This window comes from Heterodontus francisci, chromosome 23, assembly GCF_036365525.1.
Source record: "Heterodontus francisci isolate sHetFra1 chromosome 23, sHetFra1.hap1, whole genome shotgun sequence".
In the NCBI taxonomy this organism is placed as follows: Eukaryota; Metazoa; Chordata; class Chondrichthyes; order Heterodontiformes; family Heterodontidae; genus Heterodontus; species Heterodontus francisci.
In genome coordinates, this window is record NC_090393.1 from 17,180,346 (window position 1) to 17,196,809 (window position 16,464).

A 16,464-nucleotide genomic window follows, 5' to 3' on the forward strand; every position below is an offset into this window, starting at 1 on the left:
GGCGCTTGAGATGGCTTGGCCATGTGATCCGCATGGAAGATGGCAGGATCCCCAAAGACACATTGTACAACGAGCTCGCCACTGGTATCAGACCCACCGGCCGTCCATATCTCCGCTTTAAAGACGTCTGCAAACGCGACATGAAATCCTGTGACATTGATCACAAGTCGTGGGAGTCAGTTGCCAGCGTCCGCCAGAGCTGGCGGGCAACCATAAAGGCAGGGCTAAAGTGTGGCGAGTCGAAGAGACTTAGTAGTTGGCAGGAAAAAAGACAGAGGCGCAAGGGGAGAGCCAACTGTGTAACAGCCACGACAAACCCTCCAATTTATCTGCGCTCATCTAATTCTGGCCTCTTAAACATCTCCGATTTTAATCGCTCCACCATTGGTAGCTGTGCCTGCAGCTGCCTATGCCCTAAACTCTGGAATTCCATCCCTACACCTCTCTGCCTCCTACCTCGTTTTTCCTTTAAGACACTCCTTAAAACCTACCTCTTTGACAAAGCTTTCGGTCATCTGACCAATTATGTCCTGATGTGGCTTGGTGTCATACTTTGTTTTATAATGCTCTTGTGAAGCGCCTTGGGAGGTTTCATTACGGCACTATACAAATGTAAGTTATTATACCATCCAGTTTCCAAGATATTTAAATATACACAGTCACATCATGATCTTGTGCAAGTTACAGTAAAAAGTCTGAAAAATACAAGTACAAGAAGTAAAGAATGCAGAGGATACTGTATATACATGTTATGTATTTAATAAATCAGAGTAAATACATTACTAACTGTACACGGTTCCATGCTTAGTTGGTTTCAATATACCCATTAGCTGCTGAAAGTGACACAAATATTACATAGGAAGAGCCCATGACAAGTGCAGTGCAAAGGTATGCAGCAGTTCACTCATTCTGGGGAGAAAATGGTGAAAAAACCTTAATACACCCCCCTTCAAAGGCTGCAAGTTTTTGGATCAGAGAAAACAGACTTGCACAGGAACTAATGTGTCAAATTCCACCCCAGAACTACGTCGATGCCTAGATTTCATACTGTAGTCTGGTAATGCCAATCCCTGTGACCTTTAGAAATGACTAACAAACTAATTCAAATTGCAATACAGTACCACAAAACCCACCCTCATCTGAAAATAATCATTCCCTTCATTTTTTATGTTCAAAATAAAAAGATCTAGAGTACAACCTGCATAAGTATACTACTCCCCTTGCCTCAGTGTCACACCTGGTAATCCATTTACCTCACTTTACTGACTTTTGTAAGTCTCCATTCTCCCACTGTAAACCTAACTATAAGTTGATAAACACACTCTGCCATCACTATGCTCAGGAGAAAATGGATGCAAACACAATTAACCCCTTCTTCATTAAATGTTCACTACTTTCTCCCTCTACATTTGCTCCTTTACACAGGAGACTGTAATGACCTGGGTTAACTTTTTTTTAACCCACAGCTGCTGGCAATGACACTGAGTTGCTGGCAGGAAGGGCACTTCTGGACTGGTCCTGCCAGTTCAAATCCACACCATATTTTGCATTGCATTAGTCTAGTTGCAGATTCACTGAATACAAAGTTGACTGGGATGTCCAGTTTAACCATTTCAAAATCACTTGCATAAAAATTGGCTGACTTCCCCATTCCTCCATCTGCTAATGCACAAACCATCGAGGAGAACTGGAAGCCATTGTTGCACCAGCCCAATTGAGGTTGTGCTCGTCTCATTGTTGTGGGTTCTAAGTCTACAGGTTGAAATCCCCATGCCTGAATGGCTTTAAAACAACGAGGCTGATGAGATGCACAGCTTTACAGAAATCAGGTTTTCACTTATGGTAATTCAATGCAAAAAGTACATAGATTACCCAAGTTTCACTATAATTTACTGACTACATGACAAATTTAGTTAACATTAAAAGTTTACCAACTAAAAGAAAATGACCTTGCTTAGAATTAACAGATCAATAATGCTGGACAATGGCAGGCAAAGAATTGACGATAAATAGCTTCTGCATACACAAGACAGATATGAAATGTAAAATACACACAAAAAGCCTGATCAATCTTAAGGGTTGGTTGTATATTGCATTAACAGTGCTATCAATTATGTAGGTCACAAGCTGTAATATTATGAGGTACATTTTGCACAAAGCAATGATGTGTATGGCTTTCAGTTCAATTACGCTTTGACCAATCTGACTTTACTGATTTATCCAGCTCCTGGTTTAAAATTTATGTGGTTGAATGAAGGAGCATGGTTAAAACTATTCATGTGCAAGAGAATTCATCAGCAATTATTTAAAATATTGTAATACTCTTTTGAAACACCACAAAAAGGACTAAAAACAGCATTTGTCATTACGAACTACCTGTCAGTGATACACAGAACACAACTACCTGCTGACAGAACAAGTGCAGGCTACAAAAAACGTGAATTTTTAAAAACAAATTAGCCCAAATGCTTACTAAAGCTAAATATAGACCTATTCTTTGTAAATATTTTATAACTTATTGGATGGTACAGCACAGAAGTAGACCATTCAGCCCACTGTACCTGTGCTGGTTCTTTGAAAGAGTTATTCAATTAGTCCCACTCACCTGCTCTTTGCCCCATAGACTTGCAAATTTTCCCACTTCAGGTAACACTCCCATTTCAAGACTGCCCACTGGATTACAAAAAGCAGGTGCTCAGCAATATTTTACAGTCTTTTGGTTTCAGCTAAAATCTCTGGTCACTTGCGTAATGCCAGATAGTTTTACCACTACAGCCCTTCGACTGAAGCCTGGTGCCAAACATACAGATTTTAACTCTCCTCACATTTTCTGCTCCTTATAAAGACTTTCTAAACCCAAGTTTGACATCACCTATCCAATACGTACTCATCTTCCTTGCCCGCTACCATACCCATTTCAACTTTAGTTTATTTCCCTCATTATGGACCAAGATTGCTCAATAATTAATATCTTATTTATAGCTTTGGTGAATACAAAAATCTTTCTTCCCCTCCCCCAATTCAGCAACTTCAAACAATATTTTCCCTGCTTTGCATAATTTAGGAAATACTGTTAACCTTTGCAATGCTGGAAGAAATGCGGTTTAAGTTTCTAATACACTTCAGTCATATGCACAATTTTAACCAACTGTCATCTGCCTTCTTTAACTCCCAGAAAGCAATATCTCACCTGTGGATGTTGATGCTAAACAACGAAACAAGCACCTGAAAAATTAGCATAACTCTGCTACAAACATATAGGCAGAAGGAAGGTTATTTTAATATCCAAAAATAGTAAATAATGTTATTAAAAAGCATGCAAACATAATACTGACAGAAAGCCCAGATCAAATCTGGTACATATTCAAAGGTTTTATTAAAAAATTCTGCAAATAAAGAAAAAATTGCAATCAGTTGTTGTTTTCTTTTGTTGTTATAGTAACAAGTTGTTTGGCAGCCTTGGCAATATCATATGCACACTGGATCACTTGTTGCGTTACCAGTTGGATGTCAGTTGCGGGACTGGGTTCTGCAGGCAGTGCTTTCTTGCATTCTGACTGCAGCCTGTATGCGCTCGAAGTTAATAGCCTCAGTGAGGTCCGAACCATCTCTGAGCGAGGTTTCTACAGAGTGAAAAGCAACATTCTTCATTTGTTAAGTTCCACACGCCTGAAAGCTTATGTAATCAACAGAATAGTACACACACCATTTTCAATGTCCAGATAATGTGACAAAACAATTAGAAAATCTCACACAACATTGGATACACTAACTTTTTTTTGATCTGGGTTTCTGATATGCACAGAAATTAATTACTGTATTTAAAAATTTCCACACCAATTTTTTAAAAAAAAATTACTCACCTTTGGGAAAAGAGCTGCCATCTCAGCTACAGCAACATGTATCCTTTCCGAGCAGGGCATAAAGCTAATGGGTGAAACAGCAAAATGGCAGAGGGTACAGGGAAAAGGAGAAAAAGAAAAACCATTAATCACTCAATTAATATACTGATGTGTGACTGGAGTTAAAGCAACATTCAAGAAAGTCTATACTTATAATATGGCCACTGAACAAATTACTCCAGTGATTGAGATGGGACATGCAATGCTAATGATTCTCTATGGCAGGGGTGTCCAATCTGGCCCTCAAGCGCTGACAATTGGGCCTACAAAGCCCAAGTAACTCAGTTTAATTTGTGCTTAAACTTTTTAATAACTGGTCTGTACTGGTTGAATTTTGTATGTCTGGAGGGTTGGAAATGGCTGTTCTTAATGCTGTTGCCTCACTGGTGGGTATATGTTAGAACTAGAACATTGTTAGTACTACAGCTTAAATTAAGGGAACAATGATTTAAACTGGTGGACTCTATGATATATCCACCTGAGGGCAGAAAGTTTGGGCATTCCTCATCTGTGATATACTTGCTGAAATTGTGGCAACGAGCTGAGTATTAATATCCACTTTCCAAATAGGATGAACTTTCACATGCTTTTAAACCTTTTCTCTTAACATTGGTATTAGATTCTCTAAAAACTCGGTGTATAAATGACTTGATGTGTGATCCTTGTGTTTGCGTACATTGTATAAGGACAGGATCAGGCATGACTGTGATGCCCTTCACATGCCAATACTTGTGTCCCAGACTCACATTAATAGCTAGTTGTTGAAGTTACCAGATCCCATAAAACCACACTCCAACATGAAAATGCTCCAGCACATCTGCTCCAATCCTTGCCCCAGCCGAGACCCCTTATGGAATCATCTTTATTTATGGTCAACTTACACCAGCTAGGCTCACCTGTGCAATATTAAAATCTAACTGAGTCAATCAAAAATCAAACAATGAATTATCTTAAGAATATAGGATATGTATGCCAGTAATGGGGCATAACCTTCCAACTGAATCCAAACAATGTTTTCCAGCACCTCTTTCTGTCAACTTTCTCCCCTCCTTCTCTCCTGAATGCACGATTAACTCCTTGCTGGAGTAATTTGATAGATGACCGACAACCTTATGGTACCTTGGCCAAATAACCACTCTGAAGATAGTAGATAATCGATTTGCAGTTCAGTGCCAATGTAAGTTTGGTATTGCAGTAAGCAGGGAAATATAGGGACAGGTGGGGATGTGGTAGGAATATGGGATTAGTGCAGGATTAGTATAAATGGGTGGTTGATGGTCGGCACAGACTCGGTGGGCCGAAGGGCCTGTTTCAGTGCTGTATCTCAAAAAAAAACTAAAAAATGTATCATAAATACAAATTCTGTATTAAAATTATTTTATCTTATTAGTTAAGTTTTGTTTAATATCTGTGTTGGATTATGATATTACTAGAATAAACTTTTCTCCACTTCTCCCTGTAGCTATTTACTATTCCCTGGCCAAATGGATGGGTAGGTGACCTCTGCATACTGCTGTAAAATCAGATCAGTGTAGAATAATGTTATAGGTTGACTTGTCATTAGGCTTTCCCATTCCTCCCTGGGGCACTTGGCCTTTGCTCAGTGCTACCTGAATAGCTTGGCCAAGATACCAAGATCACACCAAGGAGAAGGCCATGGACATGAAGCAGGGTTCCACTTTTTCCTGAGAGACCAAACCCTGGATCAGGACTTAGCAATAGTTTAAACTTCTTTCAAATACCAAAAGAGATATAAAAAAGGATGGCTTTTTTATTTAGTAGTAAGACTTTATTGATTAGTTAAAGCAATATTAATTTGCACACTAAAATCAAATTGAAGATTTCAACCCTTTTGGTATGTTCAAAATGGTTAAGTGACAAGTCTAGAAGAATTGGTACAGGGAAATGTCAAATCAGCAGCATAGAACAAAATAAATGAAAAGCCCAAATCTTATATTAGAAATAGGGATTGCAAAGTTAAGTGGACTTGATATACAGACACAGAGGACTGATAAAAGGATTTAGGTTTTCTTTAAAATAGTGGGAGCTCTGGTGTCACAAATATCCAATGCACTAATTCTGACCTCCTGAACTGATTTCCAATAATTTCTGAAATCATTACCCTGTTCACCCAAACCTAGCCTTTAGCCTCAACTCAACTAGAGCGATCAGAGCAGACATCAGAAGACTTCCACACAAGCATGTATCATCCAGCAAGAGGAATTTGACTTGGTACAGGACATAGTGGAGTTGATCAGTTCTTACTCTGTGTCAGGCTGCTAGATTCTATTGGCCTCTTTCCCAAGAGGCAAAACTAACCACAGACACAGCTAGCAGGTTAAAGAGTTCTTTGGCTTTTGAATTCAAAAACATTAGCAGCACAGGATAAGTGTAAGCAATAGTTTAAATGGCCAATCCAAAAGCATCCACATCCAAAATAGTGTTGGAAATTACTCAGAATGCCAACATTTAGAAACGTTAGGAATGACATTTATGATTGGCAAGAGTTACACACATTTTAAATCTATTTAACTACATTGAACTGTGCTTATTTTAATAATGAAACATGTATTATTTTACATTAAGATGTTGTTCTTTTCCCATAAAAGCATGGACTCATGCTGTTGGATTCCACCAGTGATGTCAGCACTGCAAAACCTAGTCCAGATAGACATCCTTTGTGTGCAAGTGTGGATATTGAGGGATAGGAAGCTATTTGACCATATAATCCTTTTCTCATCTGCCATTCACATGTGACATTTCAAGCAGGATCACTGAACTCTAGTTGATATTTCCCCCCTCCCCTAACTTACTGGGAAAGAGGACATTTGAAGCACTCCTAATGCCATGGCAGAGATGAGGTAATGTAACAGACAGGGGATCCCTCCTGAGGTCTTCCAATTCTGTATGGTTTAGTACCAGAAAAGGTAGGCTATTTACCCACTAAGCTATCAGGGAGTTACACACTTAAATCAAAACAAAGTGACAGGTCTAGTTTCTAGGAAGTCACGAAACTATTGTACTGTTTTCAGAGGCTACTGCAATAACAAAAAGATGTGTGTAACAAATTTGATACTCATTTTTGAATTTGGTGGGTCAAGGAGTCTTGGCCACACGGACTCTATCAACACATTAAAGGCATACTCCAAAACAACAAGTGATCCAAAGTGGAAACAAATCACTTTGATCAACAGTGACCAAATAGCCAAAGGCGTTAATTAAAAAAAAAAGGTTTTCCCTCCTCTTCTGAAGAGAGCATGGCTCCAAAGGCATTTGGCATACACTTCCACCTCACAAAGGTGTCCATTTTTAACTTTGACAGTGGGTGTCAATGCTCAAGGACATCAGAGCCAAACCCTAGACAACCCTCACCTGACATCCACACACACGTTTTCTAGCCGAGGCCACTGGATACAATTAGGGTGAAAATCATGGCTGAATTTGTTCCTTCCTCGTCCAGAGCCCTGGCGACTGGGGCCCATTTTATGAGATTAGCTAAGTCAGCGCAGACCAGAGACTCAGCTCTCAGACTTTCTTGTCGCATGGCTCAGTTACACACTATGTACTGCACTTATAAACTGAACCAGTGGAAAGCTGAAGCCAAAGGTTACCTTTGTAGCCATTATAATGTGTACAAGTATCGCAATTTTTAATGTATAGCCAAGTCACATTATGCATTATGGATAAATTATTACACAAATACTGACCAATGGCTAAAAACTGCGGATCTTTTATTTGTGGCCACGGTATTTTATTTCCTTTCCACTAGGCTCATTACTTTGTTAACAACCACAGTGACAATCATGCAGGGAAAAAGAGAAAAGATGGAGTGCCTGGGAGGCAGAGACAGAGGTCAGAGTACCAGGTGGCAGGGTCAGGCTGCTGCTGCAGGGTCAGAGGCTGAAGGGAAGTTTTGTCGGCCCGCAGAACCAACGTACTGAAACAGCCGAGGCTGTGCCTGAACTTGCGCAGGCTCTCCCGTTCAATCTGTCTGCTGGAATGGAGGGAAAGATAGGGATCGGAAGCAGAAGGAGAAGAAAAAGGGAGAGAAAAAGAAAGAAGTGATTGCACAAATGAAATCAAATACAAAGTGAAATGAAATCAAAATGAAAGACTTCAAATGAAAACACAATGTGGACTATAGCAGATAACAGAACGCACACTAGTGTAACAATTCCAGTATATTCACATACATACTACAAACTTAGTGGCACGTTCAGACCCATTTCCTTTTCATTTATCCATTTTGTTTAAATGTTTCTTAAACAGCATTATAACAAACGACAGTGGAGAACATGGACTTCTGAAACAAGTTATAAAGACACTGCAAGGGATCAAAACACACTTGGCGCATGCCTGTAAACACACAGACTTTCATGTCAGCGGTGAGTAAGTATATTGTATGGGACAGAACAAATTATAGGAATAAAGAATGGACTGTAATATATTTGAGGGGTTAGAATGCCAGTTTATGGAAAACTCTTTTTGTGCAAAAAATGGAGCATCACTGTAGCTGCAACTAACGATATGTACCAGTGCCAATACAAATTTAGTTTCCTTGGCCTACTGGGCTCCAAGCCAGTATTTGCTGATATCATGAACACTGTTGATATTTTTTGATGACTTAGTGTATGAATGGCCTGCTTGGTGTGGAATAAGCCATATTGACCAGGAAAATCCTGGGTTTGAACGCTGGCTACATTGTTCTTAGCTGGTGTGGGAAGGACACTGCTTTCACTTCTGGGATCTGGGTTCAAATCCAAACTGATGGGATGAAAGTCTCCTGTCTGTGGCCATCATTGTCATCATAACCAGCCCCCTCAAAAAAACCCACCCACGATCCCTCTTGTCCTTGCAAACAACTGCCTCCTCTCCAACCTCTCCAATGTCCTTGAATGCATTGTTAACTCCCAGATCCATGCCCATCTTTCCCGCAACTCCATTTGAATCTCTTCAATCAGGTTTCCGTGCTGCCACAGGACCAAAATAGATCCAACTGAATTCAAAGAAGACATCCTCTGTGACAGTGGTGCATTCTCCCTCCTTGATTTCTTAGCAGCCTTTGGCATGATTGTCCACAGATATTGTCCTCCAACATCTCTGCTGTTCAGCTCAGTGGGAATGCCCTCACTTGGGTCCACTCTTACATATTTGTTCATAGGCAGAACACCTCCCTCCAGTAAGGCTCTTCCCACACTTGTACCATTATATCTGGAGGTCCCAAGGACAACTTTGGCCCCCTCTGCTTCTTCAACATCAGCTGCAGACATAGCATCAGCTGCCACAAGTACACTGACAAAATCCAGCTCTATGTCTCTACCGACTCATTAACCTCAGGTGCTGCTTGTGTGTAAAAAATGCCCACAAATTAAAAAGAAAAAAATTGCAGTCTTACCTGTCATGCTTGTTTTCCTGTGCAGCTCGCAGCAGCTCCTGAATATTTTTGGTGATTTGCTCTGTTTTTCGAATTACATCCTCTGTGCTTGGGAGTGTGGAATCTGGTTCTGCATCTGGATTGTCCAGCTCCGGTACAGGGTTTTCTTCATGCCGTCCTATGCTTTTTGACTTACTCTTTCGGCAAGAGCTTACATTAGGTAAAAAGAAAAAACAGATAATTTGTTTTAATTGAAAATTATAAACAAAACAGGTAATTTGTTTTAATTGAAGATTATACTCTCCTCTTACAAATAGGAACTGAAATGTACTGATAATCTTTTAACAGATAAATTCTTCACAAATACCCTGGTCTACACTGGCAGAATTGTTAGTTAGGCGAAGAGTGAGAGAACACGGTTTCAAAAGGATAGTAATATTCCATTTATATTATGCATAGTATGATCCTGTTCTTTAGTGCCAAATATGTCCTTTTTATATAGCAACTTTCCATGCTGGACCTGGACCTTTCTTAGATGTCGGACTGCAGTCCATATAAGCCTCCCATGTTAAACCTGAGACAGCAGTCACCACTGGCTAATCCATTTACCCCTGCCAGCAATGCTGCTTTGTCTCCCCTAGAGGCAGCAAAAAGATTCATTCTGAGTGGGTGTTTTGTGCCGTAGAATCACGGAGATTAGGTCATTTATATTCTGGGCTACCTCCGAAGATAAAGCTGCACTATGTAGGGTGTAACAGCTCTTTGAAGTGCAAATCCAGGCTGAAGATCGATCTGTTAGGTATTAACAAACTTTTCCATCTTTGAAAAATGGGCTTTACTCTATCTTCTAACATCTGCATGAGTGACATTCTACTTGTATCTTAACATTAAGCATAAAGCTAACACTAAATATTCTTTATTTCCAAAACATGGTAATTTCTCATTTTTTTTCTTGAAAGCAATCTAGCATTGAAAAATCAAATCAATTTGGGGTAATATTTAACCACCATTATTAAGGCAATAGCCTGCCCAAAAATATTGATTAGCCACTGTTGATACTTGCGTTCTCTGCTTTAAAACAAAGGAAGAATTTTCTACTCTGTTCCTTCTTATCTGGAAGGTGGTCTGGTGATCCCTTGGGCTTCAAAAAAAATAGCACTAACTAATTTCGAACAGGCATACAAGAATAGTCTTTGCGGGATACCACTCCCTCAGATTCTTTCTCCTTTTCCAATGGGAAAGAGCCCAGTTTCCAACTGCTGCTCTCTGGTCACAATCTAGAACTTAATTTGCTGATAAATGCATGTGAACTGATACCCCATGGTATTGATGCAACATATTGTGTTACAATCATAAGATTTAAAAATACATAAATGGAGAGAAGCAAACCTTGAGATCACAAGACAAAAATGTGTATAACTTTACTTCATTACTTCACACATTTGAACATTTAGTAGCTCAAGTCACTGTATTTTTACTTATCACCAGAACGCCACTCATTTTAATGTTGCATCACATTGTACATACCATACATCCTACATATGTTCTATTTTTAAAAATTATTCAATTGAGACTGAGCTGAAAAAACTTGGGGCAAGTGATATTTGTGGCTCAATGGAATTTCCCACTAGATTAATGGCAGAGAGTTCATATCATTGTAGTGAGATTCATATGGTAGCATTGCAAATGCATCCATTTCCCCCACCTCAATCACATCCCAAGAAGTTGTCCTTCAACTCAATTATCATAGCTATTAAATTATTACAAAACTTATTCAGGATGAATTTCAAAAAGGAACACATTGGGTTAGCTTTTATTTCTAAGCCATTTTGAACTCTACAAATTCTATATAGGTAATTGTGTGGACCTTTTCTGTGTCTTATTGTGCTATACTTAATCCATACCCAGCCTCATCTGGCTCCAAATCGTTTGCTGTGTTATCGTAGTCACTGTCCGGCATGCTGTTCTGTTTCTCGAGTTTTGATGCCTAAGGAAGTTAAAACAAACCCCAAGATACAAACAGTATAGTAACTCAAGTGTTCACATAGGTTGACAACTGTTAGGTGACATACAATCTTGATTCAGACAGAAACAAAAAAAAATACATGCAAATGGTTGAAGTCAGTAATAAAAAAACAGTACTGCCGAGAGTTAAAAATAACTAAGCTATAAAAGCAATGCATTTATGCTTTAAAAAAGCAGAACTATCTCCATTTCCATTCTAAAATCATTAATTAGAAACAAATTATCTGAAAGTCTTTTGAACCAAGTTTTGCTGTCTTGCAATTTGAACATATTTAGATTGGCGCTGGGGGGGGGTGGGGGTTGCTGTAAAAGGGCATCTTTGCTTCTTCTGCCTACCGTGATTTTTGCATTTCATTTCATGGGCTGGATTTTAAGGAGCCCTCGATCCATGGTGATGGGGGTGGAGGCTGAAGATGGCCCTGGATGAGGCCCGCCACGGACCTCTGCGCCAGCAGGACCCGGCCCGATATTACCAGCGGTAGCGAGGCTTTGTGGCTGCCCCCCCCGCGCTCGGTGACGGGATCGCAATTTAAATATTTAAATAAAGTAAAATAAGTGAATTAATTAATTTAACGTTGCCTCCTGACATCCTGCTGTGATCTTCAGCCTGGCGACCTGCCGCGCCTGCGGACCCCTATCTAGAGAAACGAAATGGAATACTTTTCGGGGTGGGAGGGCGTGGGGGGGAAAGAGAGGTAAGTTTATCAGTGTAGAAGGGGGCAGGAGAAAGGGGGTTAAATTAGTGTCATGGGTGTAGGGGATGGAGGAAAGGGTTGTAGTAGAAAGTTTGTGCAGTTTGGGGGGGGGGGCGGGGAAGGTCAGATGGTAAAGGTTAAGTGTTTTTGGGTTGGAATAATTAAATTGTTATTGGGGGGTGGGAGAGAGGCAAAAGAGATGTATTAATTTATTTTAATTCCATTTCCCTTTAAATATTTAAGTATCCTGGTAGTGCTGATACCCTTGAAAAATGGCGTCATCGCCCGCGCACAGTCAGCTGATGCCAATGCCAGGGGTGCACAGCCCGCCCCCTCCATGAGATTGGGGAGGGGCAGGGCTCAGCCCGCCCCGGCTATTTAAATGACTCACCACGCTTGGAATCGCAGTGGCTCTTTGGCATGTGGGTCGCCATTTTATTCACCCGCCAGTTTCGGCGGCGGGTTTATAAAATTTGGCCCCATGGGTCTATTGTATCCACAACACAAGGAAATGTTTTTATAAGGTGGTATATTTCTCAACAGAAAAATTCTCGATAAAGATTGTATGTTACAGCTACAGAGCATATATGATCCTCAGTGAAGGAAGATTCTTATGAACTTGAGAAAATGAAGTCCAAAAATCCAGGTTTACATCTGGAAATCAACAGTAACAACTCGTACTGATACAGCATCTTTAACATAGTAAAATATCCCAAGGCGTTTCGCAGGAGTGTTATCAAAACAAAATTTGACATTGAGCCATATCAGGAGATATTAGGGTAGCTGACTATAAGCTTGGTCAAAGGGGTAGGTTTTAAGGAGCTTCTTAAAAGGTGGAAAGAACAGTCGAGAGATTTATGGAAGGAATTCCAGAGCTTAGGGCCTTGGCACCTGAAGTACGGCTGCCAATGGTAAAGTGATTAAAATTGGGGATGTTTAAGAGTCCAAACTGCAGGAGTGCAGATATATCATAGGGTTGTAGTTCTGGAGGAGATTCTAAAGGGGAGGTGGGGGAGGTGGCGGGGAGGTTAAAAAATGCTCAGTTTAGAGTTTACATTGCCCTTGTGAGAGGGCCAATTTTAAGACAAATGTCTCGTGTCTCATATTTTAACCCTCATTTTATATTAGTATTCGTTGAGATTTAGAGACCCCTTGTTAATTATGATAGAAGTCATTTATAAATTGAAGTAATCTTCTCATTCTAGTTGAATTCAAACAATCTTTAAGCAAACCTTTTGAAGAGAAAGATATGGTTAAAGGAAGACATATTTATAGCTGGACTGCCAGTGATTTAAGTATATTCATGTTTCTCAAAGTTCATATATAGCAAAAGTTCTATTTGGAACTGAGTTAAGAAACTGAACAAAATTAGCAGTCCTTCAACACATTGTCTGGCACCGTGACAAAGAAAAACATTCAACATGAATCAGCATTCCGTTCAAGTAATTAATTTTAAAAAAATGCACAATCTGACTTTGGAGGAAGACAGTTTATTTTTGTTTTAAAACCAGTAGGCTTAAAAGTGAATACATGCTACAATGTGAGATAAGTCAGATCATGCTTAAGGCAGGATGCTAATGACACTGTGGCTGGTACTGCCTTTACAGTAATAGGCTGCCCAGGAAGGAATGATTGTCTAGATGGATTGTATTTTAACAAAAAAAAATTGTATTAGCTCATCCGGGTATCTGCATGGAGATTATTGTGGACCCCAGAAGCCAATGGTAACTGAATTGCCACAAGACTCCTCCCAATTAGTGGAATGAAACATCAAACAAGCCCAGCAATGAAAAAAGTTACCCATCTGGTTTAAGATGCTATTATCACCACCACAAGGCTACAGGGCCATAAAATTTTTAGCGGATAAATGATTGGCACTATTTCAAGGGCTCCTACTGTTCCACCAGCAGCCAGTCACAGTTCATTTAAAGCATTACCAAAGTCCAAACAAAAACCTTAGTGATGGAAGCATCATTAGAAAATGGAGCAAGCTTTTGAAGTGAACTGTGACCTTCTTCTTAAAGCTTTCACCTCATGGTACAGCAACCAAGTTGCATGAAGATCCCAATTCATATATATGCATATACAACAAGCATTGCAATAGAAAATAGAGTTTTATTCTAATTTGAACCCAGTTAAAAAGCACATCAGATTTTCAAATTAGATTGCGGGGGTGGGAAAGGAATGCTAAACGCTGAAAACCTGTACCCTACATTAGTTTTAGATAATATGCTTTAATTGTTAATTTCAGAAGTGTCACATGTATGTCACCAGAAACATATCCTTTATTTATTTATTTTAAGTACACATTATCCTTCTGAACTCAGCCATCACTTGCTGAATTAGCAATTAGCATACTTGGTATAAATGGCTCAAAGTTATTTCCCCCTTTGCATGAGTAAACCATTACAGCTGAGCTCCTCTGATGGCTGTGTATTAATCCATTGCGTAGAGAGGCATATAGGCGCAAATCATGTCAATTCTATCCCTGATCTATGATTTAGCTGATCTCAGCCAGCATGGAGGTTGGGTGCTATAAGTCTCCTCAGTATCTGGATTTGGTACCAACTAAGGTTCTTGCTTCTGATCAATATCCAGCGATCCATGTTTCAAGTGTGGACTTTGGGTAATGACAGGATTGGTTTGGCTGCGCTGCTTGCCAATGTTCATCGTCAAGGCTTACACATGTATAATGTACATGAGGTACTAAAAAGCGACCAGTGCTCATGGAATCATACGACATCAAGGAATCAGTGCCTGCAGGAGCGGGGAGAGGAGAAAATTGGGAAGAAAATATTATAGCCACTATAATTATACTGAAAGTTTATTTTTCAAATTTCTCACATCCCTTCTCGAATGTGCTCTGTATGGCTCCATGGGCACCAGTAGCCCTTCAGTACCTTGCCCAAGTGGCCATTCTTCACATAGGAGCTCAGGCAGAGTATGTGCAGGCAATTTGCCTGCATCACAGATGAGCTTAAATCCAGTCATCACCCAACATTCCTCACCCCAATAATATATACGCCAGATAGTAACCAGGATTTCAGGCCCATTATTTCCACTCCCTATCCCAAGCCAAAGTCAGTTGTACTGTAGCTGAAATTCACTAACTCAGCAAGGGACCAGAGATTGAACCTGTGATGTGCCTGTTCTAAATGCTCAATAGAGCACTGCGTGCAGTGAATTCACCCACTAATCATCAGGGCAGCAAAGTAGTATCCTTTGAATGGAGATCTAATACTGGTGCTGTAGCAAAGGGTCAAGCTTTGATGGCTGTAAGGCTAATTAAGCTAGGTGTGCATTGCAACCTGTGGTTTGGGAGCAAGCAGGATTAATAAACTGAAAAATAAAAGGTGAAAGGCAGAGAAGAATCATCAGGAATATGCAATCAGTGGGTGAAGGAAACCCCAGTGAAAGTGACTATTCATGCAGAGATGAAGGGAAGGGAGAAGGGCAAAAATAACGCAAAGAGGCAGCAACAGGCACTGCAGATGGTCACCACCTCCTCCTATGCACAAACCAACTGAGAAGGTACTTAACCCTTCGGGTGTTCTCATCCCGGGACCAGGAAAGCGTGGAAGGGAAGGAAGGTAAAGAAGAAGAGGAGGTCACAAAGGCACTCCTCCCAATCTGAAAGGGGAAAGAAGAAACACTCGGGCAAAAAATTAAACACAAGAAAAACACAACACAAGAGAATGACTCCACGAACTATCAACATATAGGTATGCCAAGTTTTTATACAGGGACTTTACCTGAAAGTTTTCACTGGGTTTTTAAAAATTGCAAACAGATTTCAAAACAGTGAACAAAACTCATTTCAAATGAATAGATTGCTTTACTTGTTATGGTTACCTGCAGAATTGATGATATTGAAAAGATGATGCCAACACTTTGCCAATTAAATATAAAATATAAAAGTTAGCTTATCTCGGCCATCCAAAGTTCTGCCCATCAAATGCACTCACTAAAGTAAACTGAATTAACTCAGTTCTTAAAGATACATGCAGCTCCGTTTACTGGCACCTATTGATCTCTTCCTTGTTTTTCTGTTTGGTTAGAAACAGGTTGGGAACATTCTGTGTGTAATCCTTTCTTTGGCATCATCACGGTTGGCTTTATAATGTCATTGAGGGGGAAAGTCATGCTACAACCGAAGGCAGGATTCTATGCAAAGTGTTTGTTCCTGACCAGTGATTTCAAAGCACAAAATGGAAACCAATGAAAAAAATCAGAAGCTGTAGGAATTCTGATGCAAACACCTTTATATAGATCAGCTGTACACAGATAGCCTGAAGGTAGTACACAGACTGGTTTGACTATACTTAATTTGTACCTTTTGGAATAACAAAAACTTAAATGAATGGTTTATTTAAAAACATCATGTTGAGATTAATAAAAACAATGCTAGTTCATCTATTTCTACTTTCAAAAAATAGAACATCTTAAAAATCACAGGAGCATTAAACAT

The 16,464-nt window shown here is 39.8% G+C and overlaps 1 protein-coding gene across 8 annotated transcripts in view; it reads right to left on the minus strand.

Moving 5' to 3' along the window:
• Positions 1-765: 765 nt before the first annotated feature.
• Positions 766-16,464, minus strand: part of git2a (G protein-coupled receptor kinase interacting ArfGAP 2a) — a 145,808-nt gene continuing 130,109 nt past the window's right edge. For 4 of the 8 annotated variants that reach the window (XM_068054770.1, XM_068054771.1, XM_068054769.1 and 1 more), the window contains exons 16-20: positions 15,537-15,626; positions 11,181-11,263; positions 9,298-9,486; positions 3,864-3,927; positions 766-3,623 (exon numbers count right to left, since the gene is read on the minus strand). In XM_068054770.1, coding sequence (XP_067910871.1) covers positions 3,411-3,623; positions 3,864-3,927; positions 9,298-9,486; positions 11,181-11,263; positions 15,537-15,626 — 639 coding nt within the window. In that variant the 3' untranslated portion in view covers positions 766-3,410. Of the gene's footprint in view, positions 3,624-3,863; positions 3,928-9,297; positions 9,487-11,180; positions 11,264-13,466; positions 14,754-15,536; positions 15,627-16,464 lie in introns of those variants that run through there. The other 4 variants (XM_068054775.1, XM_068054774.1, XM_068054776.1 and 1 more) reach the window with 2 other exon arrangements.